The 15,392-nt window shown below is 45.3% G+C and overlaps 1 protein-coding gene across 1 annotated transcript in view; it reads left to right on the forward strand.

Annotated features, from left to right (window-relative positions):
• Positions 1 to 15,392, forward strand: part of LOC107119836 (piezo-type mechanosensitive ion channel component 2-like) — a 109,998-nt gene that overhangs the window by 53,788 nt on the left and 40,818 nt on the right. The window contains exons 25-31 of the mRNA XM_015422450.1: positions 934 to 1,040; positions 2,079 to 2,147; positions 5,817 to 5,929; positions 8,014 to 8,143; positions 11,120 to 11,185; positions 12,881 to 13,047; positions 15,136 to 15,302. Of these exons, the coding sequence (XP_015277936.1) occupies positions 934 to 1,040; positions 2,079 to 2,147; positions 5,817 to 5,929; positions 8,014 to 8,143; positions 11,120 to 11,185; positions 12,881 to 13,047; positions 15,136 to 15,302 (819 nt within the window). The remainder of the gene's footprint in view (positions 1 to 933; positions 1,041 to 2,078; positions 2,148 to 5,816; positions 5,930 to 8,013; positions 8,144 to 11,119; positions 11,186 to 12,880; positions 13,048 to 15,135; positions 15,303 to 15,392) is intronic.

Consider the following 15,392-nt stretch of genomic DNA (forward strand, 5'->3'; position numbering starts at 1 on the left):
TGGTAACAGCATTCAGTTATTATTATTAGCAGTGGCTCCTAATTGAAGGCCTTGTGGAAGAGCTCCATTTTACAGGCCCTGCAGAATTGTACAAGGTCCCGCAGGGCCCTGATGTGTTCCAGGAGCTCATTCCACCAGTGTGGAGCCACTACTGAGAAGGCCCTGGCCCTGGTAGAGGCCAATCTGGCATATTTCAGTCCAGGGAGGGTCAAATGGTTTTGAGACCCTGACTGACCTCAGCGCTCTCTGGGGGACATGCGCCGAAAGGCGGTCCCTCAGGTAGGCAGGCCCCAGGCCATATAGGGCTTTAAAGGTCAAAACCAGCACCTTGAAGCAAAATTTTTCTCAGCCTAACCTCCTACCTCACAGGGTTGTTTTGAGAGCAAAATGGAGGAGGGGGAGAAACCTGCATGCCACTCTGAGTCTCTTGGAGGAAGGGATAAAAATGTAATAAATGCATCCAAATTCTACATGTCACAGGAGGTTCTCCTCCCCTCCATGGGGTTCTAAAATGTGCTGGAAAAAAATGCTTTGGGAACCTTTGGGGCCAAGTTAGTGGTGATTTAGAGCAGAGAAACAATTAAGCATGAATAAACGCCAAGAGGGAAAGGTCTCAGGGAAATAGACAGCCAGAGAACTCTTTTCAATCTGAGCATAGTCTGCTCTTACCTTTGGAGTGTGATGGTAGCAGATGCCTTTGAAACCAGGGATGTGTCAAACTCATTGCACTTAATGGGACTTAAAATGCCAGGATAGGAATTTTGGTTTGCAACTTGAAAACATCGGCTAAGATTTAATGGAGATTTCCCTGGAAATCCTTCCATGTGCAATAAACACATATGTGGATCCAAACTGTTGTTTGCAAACAGAGAGGGCCAGAAATGGTTCTAAACAGCTTTGAGGCAAGACTGCTTCTGCTCATTTGTTCTTTAGGACGGAACTGATGAAAGCAACTCAGAAAAAGCATAACAGATTGAAGAAAACAGTGCCCAGCTCAGAAGTGGAAGCTGTACAGAAGTCTGAAAAAGAGCAGGGTCCAGGTAAACACTGTATCATCTTCATCATCATCATCATCATCGTCATCATCACCACCGCCACCACTCCTACTCCTACTATTACTATTATTGCTGCTCCTGCTATTTTATGATGCATTGTAGTCTAATCTATTAACGATCCAGGACAGCTAAGAGAGATCCCAAATGGGTATCTTCACATCTAATGTTATTTCACATCTAATGTGATCTTGGGTTACACATTTCATGATATGAAAGCCTACACACACGGAATGAACTACTAGGCGGCCATTTTTTGTCAACATGTGTTTACCTTTATTTAGTTACTTCATTTATTAAAATATTTGTATCCTGCCTTTTGTCTGGAAAGTCAGAGAAAACTCCCTCCCCCTCAAAGATGCTTGTTCTTTCTACCCCATCAAAAACCCTGGCAAACAAATAAGCGTCTCCCCCTCAGGATCTCCAACAAGCAGTCCCTCCTCACCTCTTCAGGGAGCCCATACCGTGGAGTGGGAACTGTGATGGAAAAGGCTTGGTCTGTAGTCGATACAGGGCAGGCCACCCTAAGTGGAGGAAGAGCCAGAAGACTATAGTTGGTGTATGGGTGTCTTTGAGAGTTGGGAAGAGCCAGTTTGGTGTAGTGGTTAAGTGTGCGGACTCTAATCTGGGAGAACCGGGTTTGATTCCCCACTCCTCCACTTGCACCTACTGATGTGACCTTGGGTCAGTCGCAAGCTCTGGCACAGCTGTCCTTGAAAAAGAGCAGTTTGTGTCAGAGTTCTCTCAGACCCGCCCACCTCACAGGGTGTCTGTTGTGGGGAGGGGAAGGGAAAGGAGTTTGTAAGCTGCTCTGAGACTCCAAGTGAAGGGCGGGATATAAATCCAATCTCCTCCTCCTCCTCCTCCTCTTCCTCTTCTTCTTCTTCTTCCTAGAGTCACATTTAGAATCCTTTAAGGGTCGTTATCTCTTATCTTCATGAGTCACATGTGGCTTTGCATAGCATGCTTGGACAGTCTATTCATTGAGGGCCTTTTTGACTGAGGCATTTTTGAACACTTTTGCAGAGGATTCTAGCAAGAAAGAGAATGATGAGAAGAAGACCTGGTGGCAGCCATGGCTGACTCACACGTCAAGTAAGTTCCCTGCAATCCCCACCCCCCTGGTCAAATCTCAGCCGACTTGTGATGGCCCAGTAGGGTTTTCAAGGCAAGAGACATTCAGAGGTGGTCTGCCATTGTCTGGCTCTGGTATTTCTTGGAGGTTTTCTGTCCAAATACTGACCAGGGCCAATTCTACTTAGCTTCCAAGACCCCCAGGTTAGGGCTTCCTGCACCTACGACACATAAAGACTTATATGCACTATTAGGGGTGGTATCTTTTCCCTTTAGAAATAAGTCCCCCCCCCCCGCTGCTGTATGCTAATAATTGATTTACCATTTGGGCTGCAGTATCTTGTCAAGTAACAAGTTAGATCAACCAGTTAAAAACCTGATCAGTTAAAAAAGGACCAGTCATAAGATAAAAAAGATAATTGTTTCTGTTGCAAGGAATTCATAAGAAACTATGGGCAGCTGGCAGAGGGAATCGCTCTCCAATTTAAACATTATCTTTTCCCTGGGTCCTTGTGCAATCAAATGTGTATTGGGAGTTCCATGCTGAGAATTTAATCCTGGGCATGTGCAAAGTTTCAATGAATATTAAAGCACTCACACCCCATGGTGATTTCAGAGCAATGAAAAAGTGCACAATCAGCATTACTTTGGGTTGGAACTAGCAGAAAATATCACAAAAGGAGTCGGCAGAGTGGATGTCCTCATCTTCCCCTTCCCTCAGTACCTAGCAGTTTGTCCCAAAAACCCTTCCTGAAGGTCAGCAAAATACACCACAGTACAAGTAGTTTTACAACAACAGGAAAATCTGGTGAAATCATCTCCACCTCCTTCTGCCATCAGTAGGTACCAGAAGAAGTAGCAGGGGAGGAATGGATCAATATTCCAAAACCAGGGCTATTTTGGGGCAGGAACGCACAGGAACGGAGTTCCAGCTGGTTCCTCAGTTGGCCACGCCCAGCAGGAACTCATTAGCACAATAGGCCACACCCAACAGCAGAAACTCATTAGGATTGGCTACATTAGAGGTGTGTGGCCTAACATGCAAAGAAGTTCCTGCTACAAAAAAGCCCTGGGTTTTGATAACAAAGTAAACAGAATAAGAAGCAAAAGGTGGGTGTGGCTGGGTGACCACACTTCTGGTAACATGGGTGTGTGGCCTAATAGGCTAATGAGCTGTGTTGTCAGGGGTGTGGCCTAATATGCTAATGAGGTCCTGCTGTTGGGTGTGGCCTATTATGCTAATGAGTTCCTGCTAGGCTTTTTCTACAAAAAAGGCCTTGTTCAAAACTATGGCTCTTCTGCACATTTGACTTACTCCTGATTTTCTTGGCAGTTGATCCACAAGCATTGGAATCAGTTTGGGCAGGGTTCTTCTGTACATCTGCCCTCCCTCTGCATTTTCACTTTTGGGAAGTCAGTTTATTTTCTTCCACACATGCCTTCAGTAATGAGGATTTTCAGAGGGTGCTGTCATCATCCATGGTGTCATTGCTGGCAGAATAGCACACACCCCCTTTTTAAAAAAGGCACTAAAATATTGATGTACTACTAAAGGTAAAGGTTTCCCTTGCTCGAAAGCTAGTTGAATCCAACTCTAGGGGGCGGTGCTCATCTCCATTTCGAAGTTGAAGAGCCAGTGCTGTCTGAAGACTTCTCCATGGTCATGTGGCTGGCATGACTAAACACCGAGGCGCATGGAACACTGTTCTCTTCCCACCAAAGTGGTACCTATTTATCTATTTGCAATTTCTTGCTTCCAAACAGCTAGGTTGGCAGGAGCTGGGCCAGAGATGGGAGCCCACTCCGTTACGCGGCACTAGGGTCTCAAACTGCCAAACTACAGACCTTCCAGTCTGCAGCTCAGCATCTTAACCTCTGAGCCACCGTGGCTCCATGATGTATTACTAGAGTGTTGTAAAAATAGCCTTAGCAGGTTCTCTGGATTCTCAGCTTTCATAAAAAAAGAAGAAGTAAGTCTCCATCTTCTTCCCTTGCGGATATTTGCCCTTTTCCTTATATCTCCTTGAGGGAAGAGGTAGAGACTTACTTTTTTTTTTTAATGAAGGCTATGGATTCAGAATGGAGCTGCGGTGGCTCAAGTGGTTAAGACGCTGAACTGCAGGCTGTGGAAGGTCGGTAGTTCAGCAGTTCGAGACCCGAGTTGCCGCATGATGGAGTGAGCTCCCGTCTCTAGTTCCAGCTCCAACCTAGCAGTTCGAAAGCAAGAAATTGCAAGTAGATAAATAGGTACCACTTCAGTGGGAAGGTAACAGCGTTCCGTGCGCCTTGGTGTTTAGTCATGCTGGCCACATGACCACGGAAACGTCTTCGGACAGTGCTGGCTCTTCGGCTTTGAAACGGAGATGAGCACCGCAACCCTAGAATCGGATTTGACTGGCTTTCGAGCAAGGGAACCTTTACCTTTTTATGGATTCAGAGAACCTGCTAAGACTATTGTTAGAATGCTCCGGTGCTATATCAATATTTTAGCGGCATTTTTTAAAAATAAATAAATTAAACTACCGGTCTTCAGGATAGTGGGGAAGCGAGTGGCTTGACTATGATAGTCCAATCATCAAAAAGTAGGCTGGAGTTGGTTGGGAGTGGGTGGGACAATGAAAACCAACAGAAACATTGTGCACAAGGAAAAAACTAATTCAAAATCAGCTTCCAGAGAAGGATTGGGGTAAAAGTGGTCTCAAAAGAACTGGGGGGAAATGGAGAAAAAACAAAAACAAAACAAAATGAAAAAAGAAGTGAAAACTAAAGGCACAAAAATGAGTGTAGAAATCAGGGAATAAACCAAGAACTGATGGGGGGGGGAACCATGTGGAACTTAGGGTTACCAAGTACCTACTGCAAATCGGCGGGGGACACATAGTTCTTGGCGGGAACAATCCCGCGGGGAAAACACACATGCTGCACTATACTGTCGCCCAGACGTAATGTAGGCACCAATGTTCCCTCTAAGCTGTGGAGTCTTGTAAGCGAAAATCCTACTTTGTGAGCTACGGGCATTAAAGTTGTGAGCGAGCCATTTGGTTGCTGCATAAATTAGTTTGCTTTGAGGCCATCCTTCCTGAGCTAGAGCAAAAATCTGTGAGCTGGAGGCTAAAAAACTGTGAGCCAGCTCACACCAACTCAGCTTAGAGGGAACACTGGTAGGCACGTAGCCGGTCGATGCTCTAGCAATGGGGCAGAAAACTCGATGGTACCATCGAGTTTTCAGCCCCATTGCCAGAGCATCACCCGGCTAAGTGCCCAGCATGCTGACGTCACATCTGGGCGACAGCATAGTGCAACACGGGTGTGTTACAGGCAGGAATGTTCCGGCGGGAAAGCGTGTGTCCCCCGCCGATTCGTGGTAGGCACTTGGTAACCCTAGTGGAACTGCCTGTCACAAAATTTCCTCACCCATTCCTCACTTCTCGCTGAGACCGAAAGGTCAACCAAAATGGAGACCTTGTCTCAATTAGCTGCACCCTATTCCTTTGACTACCTTGTCTTGTTGATTGTCAGATCACTTCCCCCATGTTTTTACTGTAGCTTCCTGGTGGAGCAGGTGCTCTGAGGTATAATTGTTTAGTAAGAAACCCCAAGACGGTCATTATTCTTGGTGAACCAAGGTAGTATGGCCTTGCGTATGCGTCAGAGAGTTCCCCCAACTTCTCAACCATGTCTGCTTCTCAGTGATTCGTGGCGGGAGCTACTACCTCTTTGAGTCAGATAGTGAGGAAGAAGAGGAACAAGGAAGCACTGAACAGGGCGAGGAGGAATCTCCTAAGAGGAAAACAGCATTCCAGGTACAGCCCTTGTTTGGTTTGTTTGTTTGTTTATTTATTTATTTCAGTTTTGCTCTCCTTTTCTCCCCAACGGGGACTCAAAGCTGCTGACATCATTCTCCTCTCCTCCATTTTATCCTCACAACAACCCTATGAGGTAGGTTAGGCGAAGAGTATGTGACTGGCCCAGCAAGCTTCCATGGCAGAGTGGGGATTCAAACCTGGGTCTTTCTGATCCTGATCCAGTGCTCTTAACCACTATACCACACTGGCTCTCAGTGTTCTAAAGTGCATCTGGACAAGTGAAAAAGGGGGCATTGGAAAAGGTACCTTTCCTTCAAACTAAGGGCAGTTGTAAGGGATGAAATCATATGGAGTGCAGACTATGAGGGAAGAACATAGAATGGAAAAGAACACATATAAGACTGCTTTATACTGAACCAAACTATTGCTCTCTCAAGGTCCGTCTTGTCTACTGCAGCAATTCACACAGAGCTCTTTAACATCACTCCCTGGTTCTTTTCATTGGAGAAGCCAGGGACTGAATGCAGGACCTTCTGCACATGCAAAGCAGATGCTCTATCAGTGAGCCATAGCCCCTCTCTGAAGGGGGCAAGGTTAGGGCTGCGACTAAAAAGCCTAAATTGGCCCTAACGGCAAGATGCATAGCATCCACTGTCTTATGGTGATGACATGGGCATAGGTTTTTGTGCTGTGCTGTGTTTGGACTCTCCTGGAAGGTGGTAAATGTTGGGAGTAACCGGTTAGTTAATCCGGTATCCTGTGTCAACTAATTAACTAATTAGAGAGCTTGGCACTATTCCTCATTGGTTTTTGAAGCTTTGATGTTCCTCAGAAGTGTGAAATGCTTTTGATGATCAATGATAAGCTCCAATATAGAATTATCAAAGGAAGGCTGCATGAACTATACTCTCAGATGAAGATATGAAACGCCTGAGACTACCTGGGATCTGTGTTAGTAGTAGTTCAATGTAAAGAGTTTAAGGATTGCCACACCCATGTGGACATATTGTCTAGTCCTAAACCTTGCCAAGCTCATTTCGGCATTTAGTGGATGTTCCACGGCTTTTGAAAATATTGGTCCGGTTCAAGGTTTATGTCTTTATTGATACCATTGTGGCATTCTCAAAAAGCCCTTCGCTTTTAATGACTTTGTTATTCATGAGTTTTCTATCTTGTAATTGGTTTATGTTATTGTATTTTTTCATTGTGTATGTATGAAACAATACAAAATCGATATTACTTATGAACATTTCATAATACAAAAACAAAAAAACACTTAGACTTGTTATTTGAATTTCTATTGATAAAAAAGCATACAGCATTTAGCTTAGGCTATTAGATTAGATTCCCATCTCAGCTAAGCAGAGTGCACCTTGGCCACACTCAACAGAAACTCATCGTTGTCAGTGTGCTGGCAGAGTTACAAAGTTACACAGAGCCACTTGTCAGTTTAGGACTAATAAGAGTCGTTTTATTTTAGGAACTACATTCTAGATAGTAAAGCTCAGAGATAGTGATAGGCTCTATTCTAACTACCTTGGATGGATACGGATGCTGAGAGGCATCCTGCATCCATTGTGCCAAAGATGGAGAGGGCAGAACAGAAGTAAGTAAGTTGTTTTCCCTGAGAACTATCTGTCTACACATCAAAGGGGATAGTGACAGAAGAGTAAACAGGAAGAAAGATCAGTGTTTGCCTATCTATTCTCGTCACATCTCCTGGAGGCTGAGACGGACAGCACCTTTCTCTTCTAACAGGAAATATTCACACTTCACCTCCAGTGATACTCCAGATCACAGCACAAAATACTATAATATTAACATATTATGCATTTGCAGGTGTGATATTTGTAGAAAAAAAATTCTTAAACACAAGTATGCTGATTGGTTCCCATTGGTCTTTCCGGGTTTCTTTTCCCCGTGTCTCTGCAAACACTGTTGGAATGCGTGGCATTCTCAAAAAGCCCTTCGCTTTTACCACCTGTAAAAGTAGAATCCAAACAGAGAACATCTTGAAAGTCTGATGGCCCACCTGAAGAATGTTGTCCAGTACCCAAAAGTAGATCTTTTCCTCTGTGCAGCTTGCATATGAAGCCTGGATGACGAGTTCAAAATCAGCTCTAAGGATGAGGGAGCAAGATGAAATCAGGGACCGACAGAAGGAAGAGGAGGAGGAGAAGCAGCAACATCCAACAGCAGGTGGCAGAAATGGTAGGTAGACACCTGAAATAAGTGGGCAAGCAGGAGGTACAGGTGTTCCTCAGCCGTACCACTGCAGCTGGGTGGGTGTGTCCTAGGTTCCACAGGCTGGTTCCACACGGTGACCTTTTTGAACTGTTTAGTTGCTCCTTTTCTGCATTTTCCTGCCAACCTAGCAGTTCGAAAGCAAGAAATTGCAAGTAGATGAATCGGTACCACTTCGGTGGGAAGGTAACAGCGTTCCGTGCGCCTTGGTGTTTAGTCATGCTGGCCACATGACCATGGAAACGTCTTCGGACAGCGCTGGCTCTTCGGCTTTGAAACGGAGATGAGCACCGCAACCCTAGAGTCGGACTCGACTGGCTTTCGAACAAGGGAACCTTTACCTTTACCTTTCTGCATTTGGCTTTTAGCAGAATTGAAAAGTTGGTTCTACATAGTGTTTAATAAAATATTACATTTCTAGACTTGCCACCCAGAGATATCCTACTATTATAACTAATCTCCAGATGACCAAGATCCATTCCCCTGGAGAAAATGACTGCTTTGGAGGGGGTACTGTGTGGCATTATATCCTACTGAGGTCCCGCCACTCCCCAAAGCCCATCTTTCCCACTCTCCACCCACAAAATCTCCAGGTATTTCCGAACCAGAGCTGTCAACCCTACACATTCCCCATAGACAAAAAATTCTATTATTTGTTTACTTGGACCTTCAGTAAAGATTCTGATACTCCCTGCATTTTCCCTTTTTATTCTGATGCTCAAGATGGCTCGCGAAAGAAAATAATAAAATATAAACAATATAAAACATACTTTAAATGCCTAAGACTGATTCTGGGTTGTCTTCTGGCACTCCAGAATAAATGCTTGGTTATCAGCTCTTCTGCAGGAGGGGGGGGGGAAGGGTGCTTAAGTACTCTTAAAGGTACTTAAGACAGGCAAGAGGGCTTAAGTTTTATTCTTTTGTTGCTAGCCAAGTCATTACTAATATATCATTACTTTATTGCTTAATTAGCAATTCTCTCTCTAAGCTGTGGAGCCTTGTGAGCAAAAAATCTACTTTGTGAGCTACTGGCATTAAAGTTGTGAGCGAGCGTTTTGACTGCTGCATAGATTAGTTTGCTCTGGAGCCATCCTTCCTGAGCCAAGACAAAAATGTGTGAGCTGGAGGCTAAATAAACTATGAGCTAATTCACACTAACTGAGCTTAGAGGGAACACTGGTTATTACACTGTTATGAAATAACGATCATTTAAAAGGGGGAAGGTCCGTGATGTGGTTTCTTGAATTTTGTTTTTAAAACTGCTCTTAAGCCCTTCCCACTTTCCTCCTATGGTGGCCTACCTGTATGGTGGCCTACCTGTAGAATCACAACTGACCTCCAAGCTGGAACCAGAGCTGTCAACCCTACACATTCCCCATAGACAAAAAAAATCTATTATTTGTCTACTTGGTCCTTCAGTAAAGATTCTGATACTCCCTGCATTTTCCCTTTTTATTCTGATGCTCAAGATGGCTCGCGAAAGAAAATAATAAAATATAAACAATATAAAACATACTTTAAATGCCTAAGACTGATTCTGGGTTGTCTTCTGGCACTCCAGAATAAATGCTTGGTTATCAGCTCTTCTGCAGGAGGGGGGTTGCTTAAGTACTCTTAAAGGTACTTAAGACAGGCAAGAGGGCTTAAGTTTTATTCTTTTGTTGCTAGCCAAGTCATTACTAATATATCATTACTTTATTGCTTAATTAGCAATTCTCTCTCTAAGCTGTGGAGCCTTGTGAGCAAAAAATCTACTTTGTGAGCTACTGGCATTAAAGTTGTGAGCGAGCGTTTTGACTGCTGCATAGATTAGTTTGCTCTGGAGCCATCCTTCCTGAGCCAAGACAAAAATGTGTGAGCTGGAGGCTAAATAAACTATGAGCTAATTCACACTAACTGAGCTTAGAGGGAACACTGGTTATTACACTGTTATGAAATAACGATCATTTAAAAGGGGGAAGGTCCGTGATGTGGTTTCTTGAATTTTGTTTTTTAAAACTGCTCTTAAGCCCTTCCCACTTTCCTCCTATGGTGGCCTACCTGTATGGTGGCCTACCTGTAGAATCACAACTGACCTCCAAGCTGTAGAGATCAGTTCCCCTGGAGAAAATGGCTGCTTTGGAAGGTGGATTCTATGGCATTATACCTTGCTGAGGTCCCTCCCCTTTCCCAGGCTCCACCCTGCCCCCCCAAAAAAATCTCCAGCAATTTCGCAACTAAACATTGGCAACTCCCCCTCCCCAAAGGGCTGATAATCAAACATTTACTGGTGAGTGCTAGGGCAGAACCCGCAAGCCCTAACAGGAAGTAATGAATCAGGCCGGAAGGAGAAGAAAGAGAAATTATTAAAGGAACAGCAGTCATGGGACACCTCAAGCAGACGTTGATTGCATACATGGGAGAATCTGGAACTGCAGTTGCATGTTAAGTAGGGAAAAAATGCTACAAATTTCTTATTTATGTCAGGAGGGCATTGTGCCTTTTAGAGGGTGTTGTTTGGACCTCTTCAGCCCCTGTAGTTTTGGGGAGCAGCTGAAGTTCTTGGGTTTGGTGTTGGTTGTGTTCTGAGACAATAAACTAGTTATACTTAAGGCCTGTTGAGCCTCATTCTTACATAGCGAAATTATTACAAAGACAGAAAAATAATGAATTTAGAACAGGGTTGTTCACAGCATTCCCTGGATGGCCTGTGAGCAAACAGGAAGCAAGTCATGGCAACTGAAGATTATATGGCCAATATGGAACCAGCCATAGAAAGCTAGGAACCTATTAAAATGTTGTTTGCATCTTTCCTTCTTCCCGCACTTTTCTCAGTGCATTTTGAGTGACAAAATGCAGAGCTCCCTGCGGTGTCTGGGAGTAGAAAGGACCGGATTCATAATGTTGAATTGCTCCATTTCTAGCCACTTAAAATTCTCGTTTTTACATCCTACTGTGCCACAGCCAACGAAAAAGTGGGATCCAGTGAAGAAAATCTGGAGGTGCCAGCTACGGAAGAGGATGAGTCAGGTGTGGTTGAATTGATTTTATACTTACTGTTTTTTTAAAAGGATGTTGTAAGCTGCCTGGAAATCCTTCACAAGAGAAAGGCAGTTAAAAAAAATGCCTTAGAGAAATAAATAAATGTAATTTCAAGCACATTTCCCAGGATGATCCAATTGTACCTTAGATGCTGTCAAAACAGCAATCCATTCACTGGGAAGAGTGGTGAGGGAGGGGTCAGAAATTAGAGAGATAGAGGCTCTCTTCCCAGTCGTCTGGCTAGCTGGGTATCTTGACTCCTCCTGCCACCGTGAACACCCCGTTGGCCCCTACAAGGTAACTGGGGAACAAATAGGGCTGCCAACCTCCAGGTCAGGGCTGGAGATCACATGGAATTACAGATTATCTCCACATGACCGAGGTCAGTTCCCCTGGAGGAAATGGTTGCTTTGGAGGGAGGACTCTGTGGCATTATGCCTTGGCTGCAGTCCCTCCCCTCCCCAAACCCTGCCCCCCCAGGTTTCCACCCTAACATCTTTGGGAATTTCCCAACCCAGAGTTCCCAACCCTAGGAGCAAATGTAAGACCATCTCCTAGCAGGTGCCTCCAGGATTGCTTTATCAAGAGGAAAAATGATGTGAGGAGGAGAAAAGAAACTTTAACTCTTTTATCCTCTGCCACTTTCTGACTGGCAAAAGCCATCCTTGAGCTGATTGACTTATATGTTCCTGTAGTTTTTCTCAGGTGTGGGTATACTGAAGTTGGGAAGAGACCTCTTCCTTTCCAAGAAATGGCCAGGGAGGAAAGGGTTAAAGTCTGTCTATCTGTCTGTCTGTCTGCCTCTCTCTCTCTCTCTCTCCCTCCGCCCCAATTGTTCCCTTTCTTAGTAAAGCAATCCTGTCAGCTAAATTTGCAAAAGGAATTAAAAAATGTTCAGAATAAACATGGAAGAAATCATAAGTCACCATGCAGTGCCGTAGCCTTCAGTCCGACTGCTGAGCCCCTGTACAGCCACCTTGTATGTTTGCCTTTGGTATGGAACTGCTGCTACTGCGCATGCCTAGACAGCAAGGGCACTGCACCTTTTCCTTCTCTTGTTACATTAGCTGGGAGGAGCAACAGGATGGTGAGGGGCAGTCAGTCAACAGAGAGAAGGGGATTCCATCATGTCTTTGACCCTTGGTCTGTTCCTCTTCCTGGCAACCTCCTGGCACTTTTATTGTGTTTCCCATCCATGAATGGTCTGCTGCCCGTAGTCCTAGCTTTCACAACAGTGAGGTCATAACTCTGGCTCCCCCTCTCTTCCTGTCACATGACCCTAATGTTTTAAGCTTGCCACTCAGAGGGTCCATGTCAGGAAAGGTTGACGTCCCTTGCCAGGAGGACCTGGCAGCCCTATCTGAACACCACAGATGTCATGTCCACTATGGCTGATGAGGTATATTTTTAAATCAGCTGCCACCACAGCACAAGGATCTTCTCTGCATGACTGAAGGTAAGCTGCAGCAGCCATTTTGCTGCTGGCTCCACCTCCTGTGGCAGCCATTTTGTCACTGTGCCCACCCCATTGTGCACTGTGTCAGAATTCCAAAGGTGCCTGCAGGCTCAGAAAGGCTGGAGACCCTAAGACAGGGGAACCCAGGTAGGTGTCCTGGAGACCCGTGCCTAAAGAGCTTTGCCAGATCTCAATTTATCTATATGTATTTTCTTTTTTAAAAACAGAAAATATCACGCAAAGAGGAATCAACATTATTAAGTTCATTTGGATCTTTAGCCAAGTGTTGCTGGATGACATCATGGAAGCGCTGAATGCCTTGTGCAAAGACACCCTGGACATAGCAAGTGTGATGAGAATTGAAAAGTGCATGCTGTGGCGACAGATGAGCTGGGTAAGATCTCCCTACTTTGTCCACCGTTTCCTGTTTAAAAGAGCAAGGGGGAGCTGATCCAGTGGCAGAGCAAGATGCAGACTCTGGTATTCAGAAACTCCCACTGAGGTAGTTTATCAGCTTTCTCACTCTGGCTGGGCTGTCCTCAGAAGCAATTGAAATCTTCAAAACCAATAACACTAAATCTCCTTTGGAGATTATCCTCCAAGTCCTTGAATTTATCCTCTCTTTTAAAACTGTGTCTATGGATAAATGAAGAACGAAAGCAGGTCTGTGTACCAGTATCAGTGGTTGGCATGGTCAGCCACCTTCCAGGGCCTCAGAGTTCAAGGAAGGTCCACTGCCCACCCTGGCCAATGAGGTAGAAAGGAGCACAAAGAGCTCACGCTTCATGCATTCCCCTAGGTGACCCATCTATTTGCTTTCTTTGTTTCTCTCTGGAAAATGGAAGATTATTTCAGATGGTTAGGCAACATTTCAGGGGCCTCTAAAGTACTCCCCTGCTAGGAGGGTAGCCAGGGAACAGAAGCGGAATGCTTTACCAAAGCCCAATGGGACTTGAAAGTAGTGTGAAGGAGTTGCGTTCTGTTCCCTCCTGTGGGAGAGACGTAATGCGTGTGTGTCTGTGAACAAGGGAGGCCCACTGGAAGTCACTTTGCCTGGGACCCTTTTGCATGACTTGATTACATGTGTGGCGCCCCAGCCGGGAGGAGGCGGTCTTCCTTGCCCCACTCGGCTGTCTCGCTGCGTTCCCAACCCCTTTTTAAACAGGGGAACGGGAGACCTCAGAAAATGGGCCGGCTACCAGGTTCCTTCACCGAGGTTAAGCCTGCGCCCCTGTGAGAGTTAGAGGGGCCGGTCTTAACATCGTCTCTCTCTCCGACGTCTCGGCCCCGACCCCCGTCTTCACTTTCCAGTTTCCTTCTTCTCCGGTCTCCCTTTCACGCTCCCCTTTTATACTTGCTCCTTCCCTCCCCTCCCTCTCATTGGACACGAGAGGTTCCCTCCTGGATAGTCCCACCTCCCTATAAAAGGGTAGACGCTCTGCCTGGGCGTGCTGATTTGACCACGCCCGAAGCAAAGGGGGGTGTTGTAGCTGGAAAATGGAAGATTATTTCAGACGGTTAGGCAACGTTTCAGGGGCCTCTAAAGTACTCCCCCGTTCCCTGCTAGGAGGGTAGCCAGGGAACAGAAGCGGAATGCTTTACCAAAGCCCAATGGGACTTGAAAGTAGTGTGAAGGAGTTGCGTTCTGTTCCCTCCTGTGGGAGAGACGTAATGCGTGTGTGTCTGTGAACAAGGGAGTCCAACTGGAAGTCACTTTGCCTGGGGCCCTTGCTCAGAACCGGGACAACATGCAAACACAAAATTTGCTTTGAAATTTAGACTTCCATAGCTCTTTGCTTTCCTTAAAAAAAAAAAGAAAAAGAAAAAGCTACCAGCAAGTACAAGACTGTAGTCAGGTATGGGAGGGAATGTGTTCCCTCCTTACTAGTTCATTTTAGCTTGCTTTGTGATCTGTGGAAGTGTACAGCTAGCCTTTCGGTTTTAAAAGCCCTCATTTCTTGTAACTCTGACCTGGATGGCCCAGGATATCCTGATTGTATCAGATCTTGGAAGCTAAGCAGGGTCAGACATGGTGGCAGATCACCAAGGAAGAGCAGGGTTGCTATACAGAGGCAGGCAAGGGCAAACCACCTCTGAACATCCCTTGCCTTGAAAACCCTACAGGGTCACCATCAGTGTTCCCTCTAAGTCGAGTTAGTGTGAGCTAGCTCACGATTTTTTACCCTCCGGCTCACACATTTTTGTCTTAGCTCAGAAAGGACGGCTCCAGAGCAAACTAATTTATGCAGTAGCCAAATCACCTGCTCACAACTTTAATCCTGGTAGCTCACAAAGTAGAATTTTTACTCACAGGACTCCACAGCTTAGAGGGAGCATTGGTCACCGTAAGCCAGCTGCATCTTGAAGGCACTTTGCACCACCAATTTCTTGAAGGGTTTCGGGATGCCCCAAACAGTATAATGTAATTTGTTTATTAAATACAGCTTTCCTTCATCCTAAATTCACTGGATTTTCTCTTAAGGGAAAGAAGGCCTCAGCAGATGGTGTTCTTTGGTATTACAACCCTGAGAAAAGTCAGCCAGATTATGAAGAAAGTAAAACTCAAACATTATCAGAGGATGAGAGCCAAGTCAAGCTACCTGAAAGTGTACCTGGGGAGGAGAGACAGACATCACCAGCGTACCTGGAGTGAGTATTAACTACCGGCCTTCCCCTGCTCTTGCTGTGATAGTTCCTGGTCCAGTGAGTAGAGAGACTTCAGGAAGGAATTAATGAAGA

This window comes from Gekko japonicus, unplaced genomic scaffold (assembly GCF_001447785.1).
Source record: "Gekko japonicus isolate JY-2015 unplaced genomic scaffold, Gekko_japonicus_V1.1 scaffold1190, whole genome shotgun sequence".
Classification (NCBI taxonomy): domain Eukaryota; kingdom Metazoa; phylum Chordata; class Lepidosauria; order Squamata; family Gekkonidae; genus Gekko; species Gekko japonicus.